At 35.3% G+C, this 23,144-nt stretch overlaps 2 protein-coding genes across 5 annotated transcripts in view; both read left to right on the forward strand.

Moving 5' to 3' along the window:
• Positions 1-4,996, forward strand: part of LOC125674457 (A disintegrin and metalloproteinase with thrombospondin motifs 3-like) — a 29,749-nt gene extending 24,753 nt beyond the window's left edge. The window contains exons 18-20 of the mRNA XM_056161097.1: positions 1,194-1,258; positions 4,091-4,263; positions 4,442-4,996. Of these exons, the coding sequence (XP_056017072.1) occupies positions 1,194-1,258; positions 4,091-4,263; positions 4,442-4,548 (345 nt within the window). The 3' untranslated portion in view covers positions 4,549-4,996. The remainder of the gene's footprint in view (positions 1-1,193; positions 1,259-4,090; positions 4,264-4,441) is intronic.
• Positions 4,997-12,538: 7,542 nt separating this feature from the next.
• Positions 12,539-23,144, forward strand: part of LOC125674087 (unconventional myosin-VI-like) — a 50,842-nt gene continuing 40,236 nt past the window's right edge. For 2 of the 4 annotated variants that reach the window (XM_056159466.1, XM_056159469.1), the window contains exons 1-8: positions 12,539-12,680; positions 17,914-18,046; positions 18,629-18,698; positions 19,310-19,383; positions 19,676-19,805; positions 20,929-21,093; positions 22,146-22,243; positions 22,561-22,575. In XM_056159466.1, the coding sequence (XP_056015441.1) occupies positions 17,930-18,046; positions 18,629-18,698; positions 19,310-19,383; positions 19,676-19,805; positions 20,929-21,093; positions 22,146-22,243; positions 22,561-22,575 (669 nt within the window). In that variant the 5' untranslated portion in view covers positions 12,539-12,680; positions 17,914-17,929. The remainder of the gene's footprint in view (positions 12,681-17,913; positions 18,047-18,628; positions 18,699-19,309; positions 19,384-19,675; positions 19,806-20,928; positions 21,094-22,145; positions 22,244-22,560; positions 22,576-23,144) is intronic. The other 2 variants (XM_056159467.1, XM_056159470.1) reach the window with 1 other exon arrangement.

A 23,144-nucleotide genomic window follows, 5' to 3' on the forward strand; every position in this document is an offset into this window, starting at 1 on the left:
CTCAGTCGCGTGCTTTAAACTACTTCATTTTTCGTTCATAGTCAATATGAACTGATTGTGTCGCGCGCTGTAATTGGTTGGTTCATAGAGGAAAATGCGATTTGTGATATAACTATTCGGATACGAATGAAATATCAAAATAGTAAAATAGCTTTAAGACATAAATATCAACAAGAAACGGAACCATTCCATACCCTGTCTAAATGACTTTTGTTTGTTCAGTTTCATTCTGTATATATTGCATTCGATCAGTGAGACAAAACTTCATAGACGCGAATTTAAAAGGAATACCTAACGGTCATTTGAAATATTTCTTCTACATTTAACATTGACACTGCATTCAAAATTGTCCATGTTTTTGTTCGACATAATGGACGCTACAAGAATTTTGCAAAGTTTACATTTGTTGCAACCACTTCAACATTGAACAAGAAGTTCCATACGTGCATCTCCAATCTAGCACTATTTAGTGAGAAAAATGTAACCATACATCAATTCATGATAAATTTATGATGTACCTCTGAGTTCGAGTAGCCCGAAAACACGGCGGGTGTGACTGGTCAACAGGGAGTGATAACTTTCCCTATGCACCTAATCCTACCTCCAGTGCGTCCAGAGATACGTTTATGCCCTTTTCCTGATTTTGTATGATATTGATCACAGTTCGTCATCTTCCCTTCATTATTGTATCTGAATTTTAAAGTACATGCATCACAAACAAGACAATACACAAGTTCATCCTTCCCGTAAAGTATTTTGGTATCTGGTTGAAATTTTATAAATTTGTTCGTTTAAATCGCATTGCGTTGTATCTCGGTAGTGTGAATTTTTAAGAATTTGGGAATTAAATAATGTTTCGTAGCTTCAAATTCTGAAATTAAAATGAGGAGTTTTAAAACTAAGAAATAAATTATATAAATTCATTTCTTCGTTACAATTGTTCAAAACGACACATACTTTAGGAGATTAATCACTGTTCGTTGTCTTCACCTTTCATACTGAAAAGCGGTAAATTGTTATTTCAATGTGTGATCCGAATATATTGATATTGAACTATACAATATAATAGTCTGAATGCAAGTGGTAGTTTTGTCTTATGGACTCTACCGACAAGACATCCACGAATAGCTTCTGTACACAAAATCTGAGTTGACATTTACATGTAAAAAAAAGAAATCGATTCATTTTTGTAGTTATCAACCATCTATAGTAAAAGACTGGGAAGCCATTTGAAAACTTGTAGAGTGACAGCACTCAGGTATGTGTGACGTACCTCGTAATATTCTGTATGGTGTTAACTTTCATTTGCTGCAGTATAATGATCATGAAAATACACCGAAAAGTGTAGAATTTACAAAAACAGTGTTTGGCAAACTCAACGCCTCTAGATTTCGTCGACATATTCCACAGCCAATTTTACTGTCAAATATTAGATACGTAAAGAATGGGACGATAACAAACGGTGACCAATCTCATAAAGCATATTTTAAAAATACGAGATTGAACTTGTTTGCAATATTCGTGAAATGTTCTGAAATTCCATAACGTACTTTCCCCTGTCTGTACCAAAAACAAATAGCTTATTGATTTCAAAACCGCTGTAGAATGATATGGAGATCAATTCCAAGATATTAGCCGTCATCATAAAAGGGGGAAAATACTTATAGGGGCGCGTGATAATCAAGACATGAAAACTATTCATGGTGGTATGCATTTCTTCTCTAAGTTTGCTTACAGTTACCACAAAGTAATAGTGAGGTCAAGTAAAAGTTATAAAACTGTCTAGTTATGTCTCCATTAACATGGCAAAGATACAGGGGTTTCAACAGTCTCGTTTAAATTAAGCATTTCCCAAATGTTATGGTCGTTATAACGATCAAATTTGACAATATAAGTTATCATTGTGTCGACAGGGGATACCTCCCTTTACCTGATCAAGAAATAGGGCTCACGGCGGGTGTGACCGGTCGACAGGGGATGCTTACTCCTCTTCAGCACCTGATCCCACCTCTGGTGTGTCCAGGGGTTCGTGTTTGCCCAACAATCTATTTTATATTGCTTGTAGGAGTTATAAGATTGATCACTGTTCGTCATCTTCACCTTTCAAGATATAGGGCTCACGGAGGGTGTAATCCGTCAATTCGTGATGCTTAAACCTCCGAGGTACATGTACCTGATCCCACCTCTGGTATATCCAGGGAGCCAGTTTTGCCCATCTCTTACTTTTGTGGTTTTCATAGGATTTGAGATTGATCACTGTTCGTTGTCTGCACTTCACATATTTCATTGTTTCTAATTACCCTAAATTTATGTTTACTTAAACATGGCTGCAAGCAGGGGTACATATATGAAGCAAGTACTGTGGTTTCATTATTTTTCGGTGAGTATCAATGTTTGTTGGTTTCGTGGCTGACAACGAAAGGATGTAATCAACAAAAAATTTTTTTCTCGAAAAGCCTGTTTCCAAAGTAAATCGTATTAAAGAAACTGAATTGTGACTGACCCACGGCATCTGATGCCCACGATAGTTGATACCACCACAGTATCACTTGTTAGGTATACAAAAATATAACGATTTAAGCGTTGTATCTCAATTGTTGTAATTAACAATCTCTCAATCATTTTGATTGTAATTGATTATATTGATGTTTACCCCTCATTGACATCTAACTCCACTTCTGTGATCCGTCTCTACCAAACTCTTTATCTTATTTTATTTGTCGGAATTATGAGAATGATCACTGTTCGTCATGTCCAGATTTTCATAAGAAAAGTTAATGTCATAAGGAATAGCGTGGCTAGTCAATGAAAACAAGGTGACTGACGAAGAAATAATTAGCCACTGTCTGTAACTGTGTAATGAATATTTATGGCTGATTACAACCAATTAAAGCAGTATAACTGACTAGCTGTAACCAATGAAAACGGTGAAAACTGACTATAACTAACGAAAACAGAGATGACTGACTATAACCAATGAAAACAGTGAAAACTGACTATAACCAATGAAAACATTGATAACTGACTATAACCAATGAAAACAGTGATAACTGACTATAACCAATGAAAACGGTGAAAACTGACTATAACTAACGAAAACAGAGATGACTGACTATAACCAATGAAAACAGTGAAAACTGACTATAACCAATGAAAACATTGATAACTGACTATAACCAATGAAAACAGTGATAACTGACTATAACTAACGAAAACAGAGATGACTGACTAGAACCAATGAAAACATTGATAACTGACTATAACCAATGAAAACAGTGATAACTGACTATAACCAATGAAAACAGTGATAACTGACTAGCTGTAACCAATGAAAACGGTCAAAACTGACTATAACTAACGAAAACAGTGAAAACTGACTATAACTAACGAAAACAGAGATGACTGACTAGAACCAATGAAAACATTGATAACTGACTATAACCAATGAAAACGGTGAAAACTGACTATAACTAACGAAAACAGAGATGACTGACTATAACCAATGAAAACAGTGAAAACTGACTATAACCAATGAAAACATTGATAACTGACTATAACCAATGAAAACAGTGATAACTGACTATAACCAATGAAAACAGTGATAACTGACTAGCTGTAAGCAATGAAAACATTGATAACTGACTATAACCAATGAAAACAATGATAATTGACATTAACCAATAAAAACAATGATGATTTACTAGCTGCAAACAATATAAACTTCAATGGACAATACTGCAATGTATTATACTGCTCAAGTAATGAGGAAGTATACTTTCTTTTGTAATTACTCAGCTAAACATTCTAATCAATGGGTGAATGGTTTAGTTTTCTTTGTGATGCTCATTTTTGACGGAGGACCAGTATGTATGACCGTGTGATTTCAGGCCTTTCTATTAAAATTCTTTATTGTATCGGTTCAATATTGCATACACCTGGATGAATTTAGACTATATATTTCCAATGTGAACAAGCATTTGGTAAAGATGAATACACTTTTGTACATATAGAGTCTGGGATAGAATTGAGACAACAGGGAGAACGTCATAAGGTGTAAATTTTGTGATTTTAATTTCCATTGTGGTTTAAGGAAAGGAAGTTTAATCGTTGATTATGGCCTGATCACAAAAAGCGATGCATCTGCAGCATCAAGCATAATGTCTGTGAACCAAGCTCTGTTGTCTGGTAAAGAGAACGTGACTTATGACGGGAGGAGTACACCGGTATCTTCAATGGCATTTGTGGATTCTTCGGGAGGATTCGGTATATATACATGTATTGAAATTCAGCGGTATTGCGCATGCCGAAAAAAATTAACATGTGATAATGTTATGTAGGTCTTTATGTAAAGCAAACTTAAGGAAAATGTGTCATTATTTTTATATCAGTAAGTCACTTCTGCTCTAAAGAATACTCTATGTACACAAATGAACTATTTCAGTGAACTTTACCAGTACCACCACACAGTGTCAAATTCTGGAGGCAAATAATCCGTGTAACAGAGGAACACGGTGTGTTGAAGAACAAAACGGACCGGTTTGTCGGTAAGTAATCTACTGATACAACCGCAGGATAAAACATTAAATTTAATGCCAATCAATGGTGCATAAATGTGCACTATCAAACGTTCACGATTCGTTATGCAATACGTATGTCTCGTGCAAACAAATTGTCATCAGAGTATCAATATTTACCAACTAACTCTTCAATGCAAGCTGATTTTCAAAAAAGGAGAAATAATACATCACGTGATATATTCATTTAGGTTTTAAAGAAGTGTTTTATTTGTTTGTTTGGTATAGTGTTATGAAGGCAGACGATGCAACAGGTAATTTGCAAACCAAACTTACATATCAGGTCGACAAGGGATGCTTACTCCTCCTAGACACCTGATCCCACCTCTGTATTCCTTATAGAAGTTTTGAGATTGATCATTATTCGTTATCTTCACCTTATTATCAGCCTCTGTTAATACTCTGTAAATATTCTCTCTCCTTTTTTGGTTTTTTTGTTTTGGTTTTTTTTTTTTTTTTTTTTTTTTTTTTTTTTTTGTCGTTTACACTTCTTCAAATAACACTGCACATGATGTACGTATTTTCCAAAACCTCAGACGTGAAAGTTGAGCTATTTGAGGAAAAGACGTTTAGATGTATATCTTTACACATGAATACTTTATGCACTATATCATGTAAAAGTTTTTCATGCATAGAAGATTCTTTGAAATATTAATATATGAATACTGACATTTGAAATATTGAAAAAAGGTATGCATTCCTGCAAAAAAGTATATCTAATCCCTTCTATATATAATCCCTTCTTATTTGGAAAGATACTACAAACTTTTTAAGTTAACAAATGCCACATCAATTCAAAAGTGAATAGCGAAAGAGCAATTTAGCAGTGTTTGCAATATAACACATTAATGAAAGTTCATATATTCAAAAAAGGTATAAGCTATAAAATACTGTTACTGGTGTAGTATATGCAGGATTTTTCTTTATTATAAATAATGGTTTTCTTCTTATTTCTAGATTCCTTGACAATCATTGTGGTGGTTCTCGGAATTTGTGCCGTGCTTTTGGTTTCATTGATAATAGGATTATACTGCGCCCTCAAAGGAAAAACAAGCAAAGTGAAGTTGAAAGAAGAAAAGGAAGCAGCGAAATGAATGGCACTGTTTCTGAAGTTGATAATGCTTTCTTTCCATTTTTCAGAAACATTGTGTAGTGATATGCAGTATTGAAATATACTTAATTCACAAATTTCCGTGTGTGTTTGAATTTCGTTTATTCCGTGGCGTGAACATAAATATCTAATTTCATATTCATAGTTATGGTATTACGGTTGCAATTAGCTTCAGTGTGATGTTATCTGGGGACCAACTCTACGTTTTTTACATTTGGTATTCGCTCGATCTGATGCGATTCAGCTAATCGGAAACCTCACTGATCTCGATGACTTATTTAGGAATCAAAATATCCAGATTTATAAGTTCTCCACTTGAATGGTCCTTTCTCGTCTTCCCATCACACCAATATGGATCAATTTACCAGGATGTCTTTTTAGACCCAAAAAAGTATAATTCTACAGAATCTTGTCACGTATACAATGGATTGTACAATGCTTGTATAAGATATCAAAAATGTTACTATGTCTAATTGTGATCAAGGAAATGTTTGTTTTTAGATTAAAAAAGAACGCCTGAAATACCTCAATTCATTTTGTCTTTTCTATTGATTGTTGATTACAACAGATTCATGTTGTTAACGGGTGTTTTCGCTAGTTTTTTTTATACGAATCTGTGTGCATTTTCACTCATTTTAAGACGTCACTATGTGTGGGTGATGTACAACAAATTTAGACTTGTGAATGTCACTCAGGATCGTATCAGTTAGGATTTGGTATCGTGCTAACGTCTGTTGAGACACAGGACCTATGATTTTAAGGTTTCGTCCAATAGACCTGATATTCTAATTTCTAGAAGGCGAAGGAGCAGTTACTACCTGGAGTTGTTTTGTTTTTTTTTTGTTTTTTTTGTTGTTGTTTTTTTGTTGTTGTTTTTTTTTTTTTTTTTTTTTTTTTTTTTTTTTTTTTTTTTTTTTACATTTGATACGGCCAGCAGGACTCGAAGTTACAGCCTTTCGATCTTGAAAGACAGGATATGTTCCCAAGGATTCGGTAGCATCGGCCGGTGATATGGCTCTTAAAACTCTCTGTGCTCACTCTGTGTTTGTACAACAGGCAACTGCCATCAGAACATGTTTTAAAGCCCACATCGGGCAAAGGATTTCCCAATATGGTTCGCACCACCGCGTCCGATGGCAGCCATGGGAGGTTCCTTGAAGACCTCGACCATTCTTGGATTGATATGAAGAATGGGAATATGTTTCTTCAGAATTTTCTTGAGGTCTTTCAAGACAGGGAGATAGGCTGTAGTCATTGGAACTCTGTCGCCTACCGATTTGTCTTTATATTGTAGCAGGGAATGTGTGTCGTGTTTTTGACATCTCATCAGTAGCTGCTTGCACTTTTTGGGGATTCAAAGCCTTTCTTGCACAGATTCATGCTTTGAGATTCAGTAGTAAAAAAAAAAATAAGAACCTCCGGTAATATCCGTAAGACCCAAGAAACTACGGACATCTGTAACACTGGTAGGAGTAGGATAAGTCTGAATGTTATCAATCGTCCAGGAATCCCATTGTATCCCTGCACAAGACACAGTATTACCTGGGGGAACACTGTCTGCTGGAAAATCTTACATTTTCATTCATTATATATTGTCTGACGTCCCTTTTATGAATCTTCAGATTTTGATAGCTTCAATGTTAAATTTTGATGGCTTCAATGTCAACTTGGCGGATCTGAGTCTATCAACAACAGACTTAAGATTTTGCACAGCCTGATCAAAACTAGAACCAAAAAACAATGGTGTCGTCTACATAACAAAAGGCACTCTTCCCACCAAATACCTATTCAAACCAATTCCATGAGCCTTTCAGAGCAACTCGGGCATCGGATATTTCAAAGGACAACACCTTAAATCATAACCCATATGTGTTGAAAAAGCAATTATTTAAAGGTTTGTCTTTTTTCTTCTACTTTACACTGCCAATAGTCTGATACCAGATCCAGTGTAGAAATCCATGAAGTGCCGGCTATATCATCTAGAGGTTTCTTTTTGCATCCGTTTTTCGGTGACTTTATTTAGTTGTCTATAGGAGAAATTAAGCTTCAGGCCGGATGCTAGAAATTGATGGACATTTAGTTGTTAGTCTTTGTGTGTACCTCATCTACCTAACCTGGCGATCGAGGCGTCCGTGCAATCTTTTGATGCTTACCGCGTAAGCCATCTTGATAGGGAAACGGTTTTTTTTTTTTTTCATGTAAAGAATAATAGTAGTAAATTTTGCATACAATTACATCAAGCATTAGAGATTATAGTAGGTTATGCTGAGGAATGGGTACGATTGATAATTGTCGATGGTTAAAACATGGTTTACACGGACATCGATTTTATGCTAAACAGAAAGTACCGACTTTCGTTGGAAACATCTTGTAATTATATATGATTAATGTTTATGACGAAAAATTATGAGTAAATACGTCATTGAAATCTTGTTTACACTCAGTTGAAAATTTATAAGCGTGATGTCCCCTCGAAACATTGCGACAAAAGTACATGTCTTGGTTCTAACAAATTTTCCATCGGGACCCACAAAAAAATATTTATAGGAGATTAGCCTGTTGAACGATTGTAATGTTTGTTCTTCAGACAAACTTTTTGGTGACCTTTCAAATAATGACACACAATTCAGAGGAATTTAGGAAACTTTTTGACTTTGTGATGATACTACTGTTGTGTTCTTGTCAGCTCCGATATGCCTGTCTGAAACATGTACCATGAAAAACTTTTTATCAGGATTGCCTAAAGTCCTTGCAACTAGAAGGAATTTGTTTTCCAAGAACGCGTATGGTTCAAATGGATCCGCCCTTGATTATATGCAGACTTCTCTGCACATCCTACAGTATAACCAGTAAACCTGAAACAATGATTTCACCGCCAGGGGAGACAACAACTCTTTTTGACAACTTCACACTTGCATATATTGGAGTTGCTTCCCTTTCTAACTGAATCTGTATACACGCTATTTGTAATAAGCCTTTTGAGATTCGCATTGTTGCGTCATGTTCCTCAGGGGCTGTGAAATACATTGAGTGAAAAAGACTGCAACAAAAATCAAAACTGTTACAATATATACACAGATAGTTCCCTTTTTTCTATTGATTTCTTTTTAATCAGCGTGCTTGATGTGACCTTTTGAAAACCGAAAACAGGACAGGAGACAGATAATTTTACGACTTTATTGCTCCACGTACATGGGAGAAGTGTCTAGACGATTCAAAGATAACGTCTCCTACCTAGACATTGGGTTAATCTTGTCGATGGAGGATGTGAAAATAAACTATTACTAATATTGACCTCAAAAAGACGCAAGTTTACTTTGGGATTTTTCTTATAATGCAAAGAAAAGGGTAAACGACATATGAAACTATTACGTTTTCTTAACAAATTGCTCTAAAGATGTCGTCTTCATTGATTCGGGTGACACTTATTGATTTTCTCAGGTTTGAAAGACAAAAAAATGTCAAATAGGAGAACCCCAGACAAATATACCAACAATAATGCTCCTGACATGCAATATAAAATATGTACGACAGAATGTGGCACATCCTCTTAAGAAAACTAGTTTTCAGTTATACGTATTATTGTTGCTACTGTCGTTGGGTTTTCTCTTTATTAAAAAACTTAGAAAATGTAAATGAAAATGAAGAAAATATAAAATGTTATAAAGTTTGTAAAATTTATAAAATTGTTACAATAGTGAATGTGCATATGAAAGGCGAAGATAACGAACCGTGATCAACCTCATAACTCCCATAAGCAATATAAAATAGATTTGGGCAAACACGGACCCCTGGATATACCAGAAGTGGGATCAGGTGTCTAGAAGGAGTGAGCATCCCCTGTCGACCGGTCACACCCACCATGAGCCCTATATCCTGATCGGGTAAACAGAGGTATCCGTAGTTAAAATCAGTGTGTCAAGAACGGTCTAACAATCGGTTTGAAACAAATCCGACAACAGTTGATCCAATGATGAATTGTATTGACAAACTAGAGTGTTATAACAACCATAGAATTTGGGAAATGTTGACTTCAATAGAGACTGTTGAAACCCCTGCACCATCAACTGTTTGTCAGTAGCCTGACCTCGATTTAAAATCTGATCATACGCAGAACAAGCGTTTGCGTTTCGAATCAGTTGAGAGATATAAACACCATATATAGGTGATAATGGAATATTGCTACATAAATATGGGAAGTTGTCGACGGAGAAGCTGAAATCATCCCGTTTAGAATAAAGTTGATTTGTTAGTAAAAACTGTTTGCTGTTAATATCTATTGTCAATCAAACATCTAAGCATGAAGCAGAAGTAGACGACTCTGTGAAATCTTTTATTTTGGGTTCACAAGGATATGTCGAATCGACATATGAATGAAAATTATGATTCTTAATAGATAAAACGTCGTCGATATATCTAAATGTCCACAGCAATATATTCAGTATTTCTTCTAACGTAGAAGTTTTTGATTAAATTCTGCTTCATAGGAATATGAAAAGATCAGCTAACAAAGCAAAACAATTCGTGCCCATGGGGATTCTAACAGACTTTTGGAAGGCCTGATCACCAAAGACTATGAAGAATATCTACTTGAGGAACTCCAGCATATTTTTAATTTCAACTTCAGACTACTTGCGCGTGGAATCAGGTGGTATTTGTTCTGTACTATTTGCGCTTAATCGACACCCATGACCAAGATTGTTCTAGAGTTGAATGTTTGCATCTTGTTGTGGACTACTTGCACTCGATTGACACCTGTGACGTAGATTGTTCTAGAACTCATGCTTATTTCTTTAATAGAAAATGACGTATTGGTTGCGTCATTGTCTTTCAAGATTGTACGAGAAAATTCACTCTTATTGCAAATACACTGTGAATTTTTAGGGTATAAAAAGCTCTGATTAAAAAAAGCTTTGATTAAAAAAAAAGCTCTGGATAGACACTTTCTATGGATCTGGATTATTTATAACTGAAAAGTAGGAGTTTGGAATTACGAGTAACTATTTTGTGTGTGTAGATTCAGTTCAGCACGGATTTTGATATTCATTGTTCAACTACCGTAACTTAGTATTTTCTATTGTTACAATTTTCTTTCAATTATTAATTGTTAATAAATTTTATTGTTTGATGGCCTTTGTTAGTTAATTCTGCTGCTGTATTATGAAGGGTATTTTTTATTCTGACCCATAACATATTTTAAAAACTAATATATGATATAGTGATTAGTCTAATTGATGATATCACATGTAAGTACAGAATCCCTTGGTTACATTTGGTATTAAATTACAATGTATGGAAATTGTTAATTAAAGCTTATGGATTTAAATGAAGGAACTACGTAATCCTCCGTATTTACAGTGGTGGAGCACACCAAGTCCTTCTCCATTAGGATCAATAAAATAAATCAAGCTTAAAAAATGATATTTAAAAAATCAATTCTAATGCATTCATGAATATTTCCTTAAAACAGTGTTAATTTTGGATTTAAAAGATGATGTAGGTGTGTGTGTTTGTGTGTGTATATTCATGTATCAGCAGCAGTCAGTGGGTTCGGTCGTCGGTGGCCTGTTACCTCAGTTGGTAGAGCACCTGACTGGATGGAGATTCAGGGGACCCGGGTTGGAATCCCGATTTGGTATGTGACATTTTCTCTTTTCCTGTTACATTTAGTGCGTAGGTCAGCCCCTGAATTCGACAGGTGAAAATGCCAAATTGAACAAGAAGGGAAAAATGCAACGGACCAGACCGAGATTCAAACCCGAGTCCCCTGAATATCCAATCAGGTGCTCTACCAACGGAGGTAACTGACCACCCGCGACCGAACCTGACTGACCGCTACATTCCTCCCTCCTTAAATTGTCAGGCCAGTTAGATCAGTTGGTAGAACACCTGTCTACCTGTTTAGAAGAATATAGCGGTCAGTCAGGTTCGGTCGCGGATGGTCATTTACCTCCGTTGGTAGAGCACCTGATTGGATATTCAGGCGACTCGGATTTGAATCCCGGTCTGGTCATCTCCGTATCTCGAGATTAGGGGGTCCGGGGGGGGGGGGGGGTGTCGAATCCCGGGTCTAGTCCGTTACATTTTCTCCTTTCCGATTACATTTGGTGCCTTTGACCACCCTTGGACTTGCAGATGAAAGTCCTACCAGGTGTAACCAAAAAAAAAATCTGGGTTTCTGGGTTTTGGGTCTTCAAGGGTGAAGATATCAAAGGAGGAGGGAGAGAATTCAGGGGGCCCGGGTTCAAATCCCGGTCTGGTCCGTTGCATTAATGTACATGTACATATAAACTTGTTTACCATAGAGACATGAGTACACATGCAAGTTTTTCTATGTTTGTACAAGAATGTGTATTCTAATGTTCTTAATTATGAATATTTTATGAATTATCCACCATAATTGTCATTTAAAGACACAAGTATATATACAATATCACTATTGTCATAAGTATGAAACACTATCGCTATGCCATGTCATCACTATCATTATTAAAATTATTTGTTTTACACATGGGTAGGGCCTAATAACCATTACTTGTTTATGTGTTGTGCCAATAAAGAATTTGAATTTCTATTATAAATATGTCTATGAAAATATAAAACATGAATTCAAAAAAGGGGGAATAAAGGAAGGATAACGAATTTTACAGATAAAATTTTTAATCATTTTTTTCTTTTCTTTTTTCTTTAAGAAGATTAGATCATGTCAATAATTAGAACGATGATCATTCTTTAAAACAATCGACACCATTTTTAAAAAAAAACCACTTGATTTGTTGATCAAATTCTCTCCGCCATAAAAAAATATTTTTACTTCGTTTTGTTTTCTGTGTTTTATTATTGCCCCTCCGGCCATACCTGTTTGAGTTTCACAGTGCGCAACAGACTACGCAGAACTATTTATAGAATGTCAATTCACCGGCACCTGTAACCGGAAGTCACACCTGAGGTTAGTGTAGACCTTTGAGACGACAAATCTGCCGTCCCTAGGAAAGGTGAGTGTTTGTCTTTTGTATATTTCGTAAGTTTTTGGTAAAATGTGGATCTGCTTTCGCCAGAAGCTCGCTGTCGTGTCATGAAAGCGGGAACACAAAGAACCGAACCCTGGCTGTCTAAGACGTGTGTACATAAACGGGATCCACCTTTTTTTCAGCATTTTTTGTAAATCGCGATAAGCTCCTGTACTCGCCAGGTATAAGTTTTGACTCGCAATAATTACAGATTAGATGGAAACATTTTATAGATGTCCACATTACGTAACAACACGTGGCGAGAGGCAAACAGAAGCATGCTCGTTCCTGTTGGTTGTTTCATGTAACAACTCGGGGCGGATCTTTCAGTCTTATCTAAAACACTTTCAATCTTCAGGGTTGATTCATGATTTCGAGGAAGTTTAGCGATTAATGAACGAGACAGGAATGCAATAGACTGAGAATTTATTTTTGTAAAAGGTGTTAATTCAAAATGTCACGTACCTTACCTATGTTCAATAAATCCTAAGGTGTAAATTGTAAACAAACACTTCATATTCATATTTTGATCTCTCTCTCTCTCTCTCTCTCTCTCTCTCTCTCTCTCTCTCTCTCTCTCTCGGTTAGAAACAATTAATATTGAAAAAAAAATCTATAACTAGAGGTATAGTTACTGAAGTCGATCAACCAACTCTATGGATCATCTGAGAAGCTGATTTTGAAAAAAAAAGGGTGAAAGACAATGCAACTGGGTCATTCTACACAAAACAAAGCGATATAATTATATACTCACATATTTACAGTAATTTAGAATATTTATAGTACCCTAGCTAATGTGCTGAGTTGCCTCTTTTTGTCGTATGTTATAAGTGGAAGAACTGATTTTTGAAGCTCCTGCTACAGCTAACATGACCGATATCTTTGATAATATTATTCTCCAGACTGAGTTCATTCCTACAGGCTACATCATTGTCCACAGTAAGGGATAGCCAGCACGTATTCCTATAATCCATGCAGTAGCTTTAAGGTGTAATATACAAATGACAGTTTTTAATTGTTTTTATGATAGGCTTGTACCCAGTCCCCAATATTAGACAAAATGCCAATATACATTTTTCGATGCCCCTGATGGGGTCCAGAGTTCGATATCTCAGCGACCTGTGTGAAATATTTAAAACCTTCCGTTATTTATACAAGTGTTCTGTGTACAATATTCATTATTTTACATCGTACATGTTCTGTGTACAATATTCATTATTTTACATCGTACATGTTCTGTGTACAATATTCATTATTTTACATCGTACATGTTCTGTGTACAATATTCATTATTTTACATCGTACATGTTCTGTGTACAATATTCATTATTTTACATCGTACATGTTCTGTGTACAATATTCATTATTTAGCGTCGTATATGTTCTGCAATTTTAGAGCAAATAACTGATCAATATTTAAAAACAACTGGGCTTTTCAGGAGTACAGGTAGACATTGGTATTGGTTTCCATGGTAACACTTGATGAAGACAGGTGTATATATTGACTGACTGTGTAACTGTGTATCTGTATACACCCATGCCTGAGATTTATCACCAGCGTTATGGGTGTGGGTAGACAAGATAAAATCATGTAGACTTAAGTATGTGTGAAGATTTTCTTACGAATTAAACATTACACCAGGACTAATACATGTTATTACAATATGTGTATATTGTATAAAAAAAAGAGAAAATTCCTCATTGTAATCTGAGCATTGAATGGAACTAGTCGGCATCACTCAGAAGATTTTTTCTTCTTCAGTTAGTATAATTATATGAACAGATAAAGGAGACAGGGTTTCGAAGAAGACTATTAATTATTAATTCATGACGGCAGATTTCTGTTGGATTTTAGGCGACAGTTAGAAGTATATATATATTGATTGTACACAACACTCTGTGTAGTGTTGCTTTGAAATACATGCAGTGTTATTAATTAATTCAATTTGTGTCAATATATTTTTAGTGAACTTCTGATTCAACATGCATTTATTGACCAGAATTTATTTGATCAACATTATTCATATACCATGAAACTTACGATGCATTTAGAATATCATCATAGACATCATGTATATTACATTTTTCTTTCTTTCTTTCTAAAATTGATTTTTTTAAAACTGTTTTTACTTGGGAGGGGATGGGAGGATAGGTTTAACAAAGGTCAGGGGTGCTAGTGCAGTGGAGATCATTGAGTAGTTGATTATAAATCACCAATAAAAAGCTTGTTTACATGCCCAGGGAATTAGATAAGCTTGTACAATCACAGGCACTGATTTATATATCTCTACACAAATGTACACTCAGTCCTATAATCCCCTAGTACAACTAGTGGTGACAACACAGTTCTATACTGACAATTAACTTACTGATCAACAAGAGCTTTAGGTCAGGGGGAGGGGGTGGGTGGGGAGTATTGGGGCATTAGTAGAAATTTACATGACGTGCCAGCTCACAAAATGTTAGTAGTTTTTTTTTTTGTTGGAAATTCAGAGACACGAAAATTTGTGCAAGATATCCACCTATTTATACACACACATTGCACACTCACTTTGAAATTGGTTCCTATAGGCAGAAACCTGTAACACAGTCTCTGTGATATTACAGCAGAGGGGTATGATAAGGTTATAAAACTAGTATTTCCATCAAAAAGCAGGCAGCATCTCCTGTGTTGTAAACAGTCATACTTTGAAGCTCTATATCAGACTGTCAGGTTCCGACATTTTTAATTGATTAATGAAATTAATTAATGGGAGGCAGTTGGTGTGTGTGTTATCTGTATCCAACCTATTTTATTTTCCTAGAGACATCATCAAAGGTGTGTCAGATATTCCTTCTCTCTGTGAAATCTTTTTATTTCTGTCTTAATTGTTCCAAGGATTCTTTTTTTGTTATGGAGATTCTACAAGACTAATGCACATAACACTGAGAGACTCTGCTGTTATGTTAAACATTGCTGAGCCTTTGTGATGTAAATTCATGATGTTTTTAATTTAGTCAGTGATTTGATGTGTCATGACAACAAATTGATTCATATTCTTTCAACTGGAAAAGTAAATATTAATGAATCACTTCCTGATAAACAAAATTTATTGTAATTTAGATTTGTTGATGTGCAGGAGAAATTATTTAATTTAAAAGTAAACATTGATTAGTACTATGCTATGCCATGTAAAATGTTTTGTAAATAATTGAATTTTTGGAATAGAACTTATTAAAGTAAACGAAATTTAAAAAATGCAGTAATATGTAAAGGACTTTATAGTATTGAATGTGTCCATCTGTCTTCTATCTTCCCTTTCTGTCTGGTCATTAGACATGTTTTATTTGTGTGAAGGTCATTAGACATAATGTTTTATTTGTGTGAAGGTCATTAGACATAATGTTTTATTTGTGTGAAGGTCATTAGACGTAATGTTTTATTTGTGTGAAGGTCATTAGACATAATGTTTTATTTGTGTGAAGGTCATTAGAGATAATGTTTTATTTGTGTGAAGGTCATTAGAGATAATGTTTTATTTGTGTGAAGGTCATTAAACAGAACGTTTTATTTGTGTGAAGGTCATTAGAGATAATGTTTTATTTGTCTGAAGGTCACCTGATATATATGACACAGTTGCTGTTGACACAAGGTGAAGGTCACCTGATTTATGAGACAGTTGCTGTTGAACACTCTTAGAGTGTACCAGTGTTTTGTCTAAATCTAAAAAAAAAAATCATTCATTTCAAGGATAATGGGGTAGATTTCATAGATTCAGAAACATTGGAGGCAGACAGAAAATTCCCTACTACCCACACACAAACCTCGTAGTGGTTCTCCAAATTTGTGGACTTAATGTTCAGAACAGAACAACTAAAGTGTGTCAGAGGATTGTGGGTCACTTAGAGGTGTTTTATTGTGAATGCGAGACAACAATCAAGATAGAACAAATTGGGAATTATATCTCGTATCAACAGCTGCCATTTGTTTTAAAATGAATTCTGAATAGCATATATTTTAAAGGATGAATAAGTATTCATTGTTTACAATTTTACAAACGAGGACCATTTTATAATTGACCTCTACCTTCTATTTAAGAGGAAGTGATGAAATTACGTTTCATGTGAAGCGAATTCAGAGTCTCACATTAAGAAGATTAAAAAATTTGTTACTGGGCATATTTTAGCCTCAAAATAGGAAAATTTGATTGGCATTGGGAATCCAGGTACCATTTATTGGGAATGCAGGTACCATTTATTGGGAATCCAGGAACCATTTATTGGAAATCCAGGTACCATTTATTGGGAATCCAGGTACCATTTATTGGAAGGGAATGGTATCGTTTATTGGAAACAAATGCTGTTGAAATAATCACACAGTGACTTTTCGCCATTTTGATTTAAGAAATGTGTTCAACTTGAGGGTGGTATAATGATTCTGTTTAGATTGGAGTTCAGCTGTATATAATTTGTTTAACTTGTAGCATGGTATTTATAATCTGTTTAGATTGGAGTTCAGCTATATATAATTTGTTTAACTTTTAGCATGGTATATAATCTGTTTAAATTGGAGTTCAGCTATATATAATTTGTTTAACTTTTAGCATGATATATAATCTGTTTAAATTGATTGCTTGGTTAAATATTGTTTAACGTCCCTCTCGAGAATATTTCACTCATATGGAGACGTCACCATTGCCGGTGAAGGGCTGCAAAATTTAGGCCTATGCTTGGCGCCTATGGCCATTGAGCAGGAAGGAATCTTTATCGTGCACACCTGCTGTGACACGGGACCTCAGTTTTGCGGTCATCAAATGGAAGTGTGGTATATAATTTGTTTGAATTGAAGCGTTGTATATGATTTGTTTAAACTGAAGTGTGGTATATGATTTGTTTAAATAAATTGGAGCCTGCATGGTATATATGATTTCTGTGTCATTGTTTAATTGTTTTAGATACTGAAATGTGTAATACAATCTATACAGAATATCTATAGACAAATGTTACACTGTGCCTCTGTTGTATCGTATGACAAGTCACATCCTCTCAATACGTTCCGTAAAACCCAATAATCGGGCCGTGACAGTTGATACTGCTAGAGATGTATATAGCTGTTTGCTTCTTACTTATGAAATACTGTCGTACCTGTGAAATTGGCACCTCCTTGTACAAAGACACATGAATCATGTTTCATGTATGGCCGTCAGATTTATCAATGGGGATGATTTTCTTTCTACAGATTGTGGTGTACAGCCATGGATGGTGGAAAGAAGGTCTGGGTGCCCCACGCCACGGAGGGGTTTAAACTCGGACGGATCGTGGACATCGGGAGTGACAGTATCGCTATAGAACCATTTGATGCTCCCGGAACTGTAAGTCTAGTGACCCTGGTGATGGTATCACTATATGTGATAACTAATTGTTGCTAATCTGTGTTGTGGTGTAGTTTATTTGCGATACAGATCCCTTAATACCAGGTTCGATTCAGTCCAAGTGATTTTATATTTGATTTGGCTCCAAAATGAGTATTTATGATACTTAATTGCACGTGTTCTTGGATTGGTTATAATTAAATTCAAAATGAACAACAACAGCAGTAAGCGCAGACCTGGGTATTGAGTCGATGCATCCCACTCCACTGTTGTCGTGATTCAGCTACAGAAGTGAATGTGACAGTGTGTAAGATAAGAATATGTGTGTAGAGATTCAGCTGCAGAAATGAATGTGAACGTGTGTAAGATAAGAATATGTGTGTAGGGAGTACCATTTTTATGTCACAAATTTGCCTACATCCCTCAGCAGAGATTAATCTTACACATTCATGCTGACCTGCTGTATGATCAGTTTGCGTGCATGAACTTGGTTTTCTCAGTAGACTGTGCGTAGAAATTGAATATTTTGTAAATGTAGCTATAGTCTTTAACAAGTTCTTATTTGTGTCTGTCTTTTTGTAGACAATCAATGCTATCTACGACCGTACATTTCCTGCAGAGGAATACGACAATAAAGATGTGGAAGATAATTGTAAGTTTTCTGGAAAATTTGATATTGGCATTGATTGGATGATATTATCATTGACATTTGAGTGGATGATACTATCAATGACATTTGATTTGATGATATTATCATGGTCGTTTGATTGGATGATATTATCATGGTCGTTTGATTGGATGATGCTATCATTGACATTTGATTGGATGGTGCCTTCATTGACATTTGATTGGATGATACTATTATTGATGTTTGATTGGATGATATTATCATTGACATTTGATTGAATGATATTATGATGGTCATTTGATTGGATGATATTATCATTGACGTTTGATTGGATGATATTATTATTGATTTTTGATTGGATGATATTATTATTGACATTTGATTGGATGATATTATTATAGACTTTTAGAATGTTAGAAATGTTTTGTATGCATGAGTCTTAGGCTGGTCATGAATTGGTATTATTAAAAAAACAGCTGAACTGAAATTGTATCTGTTACTAACAGCAGTTTAATTTTAGTGTAGAAAAAACCTTAAAAATAAATGATAAGTTAATTGAAATTAAAATTTTATGTTAAGATGATTTGCATGCATACAATGATGTCAACTGCTTGCTGATTTTGTGTTGCTTGTAGGTGCGCTGATGTACCTGAATGAAGCCACTTTGTTGAACAACTTAAGGATCCGATACATGAAGAACCAGATCTATGTGAGTTTTTCACAGAAGAATGTATATCATTATACTTTCATGTAAAATACTCGAATCTGAAAAAAACATTGTTTCCCTCTAAGAACAGAAAGCACATGCTCCAGGCATCATTACAGATACCCAAGATTACAAACTTAGTAATAAGCAGATTTTGTGAAATGTAAGGCAGACTTGTTCTGTTAATCTTTCTGTATCTGTGATGTTTGTTTGATGTATATGTGCTTCTGTGCAGACCTTGTCCATGGAGCCTCCATTCTGTGATGTCGGTGTTTTTAACCTTTGATCTTTACAGACGTACACAGCCAACATCCTGATCGCCATTAACCCGTATTATGAAATCCCAGAGCTGTATTCCTCCGCCACAATTAAGAAATACAAAGGGAAGTCACTGGGGACCCTGCCTCCTCACGTGTATGCTATAGGTAAGCGCTGGAGATGTTGCAGATTCAGTACTAATCCAGTACTTGTTTTTTAATCTTCCTACTCACGTGTATGCTATGGGTAAGCACTGTAAAAACTTGCTGTAAAATTACTCAGTTTTGTTTGGGAGAGGGAAGGGACTTGGTTTTTTTTTTTTTTTCATTGCTTCCCTGTAATGGCCTTGCATGCGTAAATTCCCATGAACAGGAAAAAGTGATTGACCACAAAGAAAGATAACTCAGTTAGTACTTAGCAACAAAATCAAGATGGTGGGTTTAAAATTTTATCGTTTAAGAAAAACAGCATGTTGCTGGCGACTTATAATTGATCACAAATGTTCCTTGAGACGAGGACTTTTGAAACAAGGTCTCTCAAGGATATTTTGAAAAGGTCAGGGTCACTCGGAAGATATAAAAGCTCCATATTTCAACAGTTTTTGAACAGGTATTGATCATTTATTACGCAAATAAGTGATAAGCAAATGGTTTTTAGACAATCTCCAGGTCATTTTGTAAGGTCAAGTTCACCCCGAATATATACAATATATATGAAGAAAAAAAAGCTTCATTTCAACAATTTCAACAATTATTGATCATTAGGCAAATCCAATGACTTTCGGACAAAGGTCACTCAAGGTCATTTTGTAACAATCTAGGTCATTAAGAACATATACTTTTGTGTACAAAATGGGCTCTTGTTTGATATAAGTAATTAATGGGCTGTCGTTTGAATTCAATGATTAACGGGCTGTCATTGGATTCAATTAATAATTGGCTGTCGTTTGAATTCAGTAATTAATGGACTGTTGTTTGATATAAGTAATTAATGGGCTGTTGTTTGATATAAGTAATTAATGGGCTGTTGTTTGAATTCAGTGATTAATTGGCTGTTGTTTGAATTTAGTGATTAATGGGCTGTCCTTTGAATTCAATGGGCTGTCATTTGAATTTAGTGATTAATGGGCTGTCCTTTGAATTCAGTGATTAATGGGCTGTCATTTGAATTCAATAATTAACGGGCTGTCGTTTGAATTCAGTAATTAATGGGCTGTTGTTTGAATTCAGTGATTAATGGGCCGACATTTTAATTTAATAATTAATGGGCTGTCTTTTGATCTATTGTCAGCTGACAAGGCATTCCGTGACATGAAAGTCAACAAGATGAGCCAATCTATCATCGTGTCTGGAGAGTCCGGGGCCGGAAAGACAGAATCCACCAAGTATATTCTGAAGTACCTCACAGAATCCTGGGGAGCCCACATCAACCAGCTAGAGCAGAGGATCCTAGAGTGTAAGTGTTACAACAAATAAGTTTGTCAGTCATCGGGGGGGGGTGGCATCAACCAGCGGGAGCGGGCGATCCTGGAATGTAAGTTACTACAGATAAACACGTCATTCAGCGAGAATTTATCTCAGAAGGGGGGGGGGGGGCATAAATAATCCAGCTGGAGCAGCACTCGATCCTAAGGCATAAGTTACGTAATATTGATTATTTTGACTTTCGGAATATTAAGCAAAAAAATAGTTTGAAATCTTCATGCATTATTTTCTATATTTACATTCAACTGTCACACTTCCTAGCCATTAAAATAAACATGTTATTACATTTATCATTGAGTTCACAACTACATTGCATTCTAGCTGCAGATCTGTAGCGTTATGGTTTTATATTCTTGTCTTTGACCATAACGCTACAGTTCCTGTAACATAAATATTGTGCAATTTACGGCGCAAGATTTTCTGCGCAGGTTTGGGGATGTATTTATCCACTTTCCAGCATTGGACAATCATCTACCCTTCATTCCCTAATTGTAAACATATTTTATTACCAACCTGTATATTTTATCCACTTCTCAATCCTTTATAATCGTCTCTACAGACCGATAAACTCGCTTGTTTTGAATTTTCTGCCATCCGATCTCGTCAGTAGGTTAACATGGCTGTCGGATGGCAGAAAATTCAAAACAAGTGAGTTTATCGGTCTGTATATAGGATTATAAAAGATTGAGAGGTGGATGAAGTATACAGGTTGGTAATAAAATATGTTTACAATTAGGGAATGAAGGGATGACTGCCCAATGCTGGAAAGTGGATAAATACATCCCCAAACGTGCGCAGAAAATCTTGCGCCGTAAATTGCACAATATTTACGTTACAGGAACTGTAGCGTTGTGGTCAAAGACAAGAATATAAAACCATAACGCTACAGATCTGCAGTTACATTGCATTCATGAGGAAATGGCTATCATTACAACTGGTAAAGATATCAAAGGAAAAAACATTAGAAATGTGAATACCCCTTCCAGAGATAACAGCTAATATTGCCGTATTTTTTTTACACAGCCAATCCGTTACTGGAGGCCTTCGGAAATGCTAAAACCGTCCGAAACAACAACAGTAGTCGGTTCGGAAAATTCATTGAAATTCATTTTGACAACAAGGTACGTATTGCTAAAAAGCTACTGAACAACCATGCATATCTTAAAATATTGTAAGCCTGTCTCGGAATCTGATTAACATGCACTACAGGAGTATACTATAATGAAGTCCAGTGGGACTCTCAGTGAAACTGTTTTTGGAATATAAGTTCAGTTTATTATTAACAAAACATTTCTTGATTTGAAAGAAAAATTTATGTCGTAAATTTGACTGCATTAATATTTAAGTGGAACGTAATATTAATAAGAAATTGGTATACACTGCATGAAGTGAGAGAGAAAATTACAGAAGTTGAATGATAACGGATGTTATTTTACAGGCCATGAAGCAACAAGTAGGTATTAGCGTGCAGTGTTGAGTTTGAAACTCACGTATTTATCTCACTAATCTTTGACTTGTATTTATTTCTTTATATATATATATATATATATTAAACAGTATCTGGGTGAAGTGGATTCTGTGCATAACCTAATCATTATCAATACATATTTATACCTATAGTAGATTAACACTTAACAAGTACACATTATACAGTTTGATAATTCACATTATTTCTGGAATATAATTTGAGAAACTAATCAGTTTGATGAATGACATTATTTCTGGAGTATAATCCGAGGGACTTTCCCCACTTATAACTGCTAAGAACTATCTATAATGTGAGGGACTTTCCCCACTTATAACTGGGGAGAACTATCTATAATGTGAGGGACTTTCCCCACTTATAACTGGGGAGAACTATCTATAATGTGAGGGACTTTCCCCACTCCTAACTGAGGAGAACTATCTATAATGTGAGAGACTTTCCCCACTTATAACTGAGGAGAACTATCTATAATGTGAGGGACTTTCCCCACTTCTAACTGAGGAGAACTATCAATAATGTGAGGGACTTTCCCCACT

This window comes from Ostrea edulis, chromosome 3 (genome assembly GCF_947568905.1).
Source record: "Ostrea edulis chromosome 3, xbOstEdul1.1, whole genome shotgun sequence".
In the NCBI taxonomy this organism is placed as follows: Eukaryota; Metazoa; Mollusca; class Bivalvia; order Ostreida; family Ostreidae; genus Ostrea; species Ostrea edulis.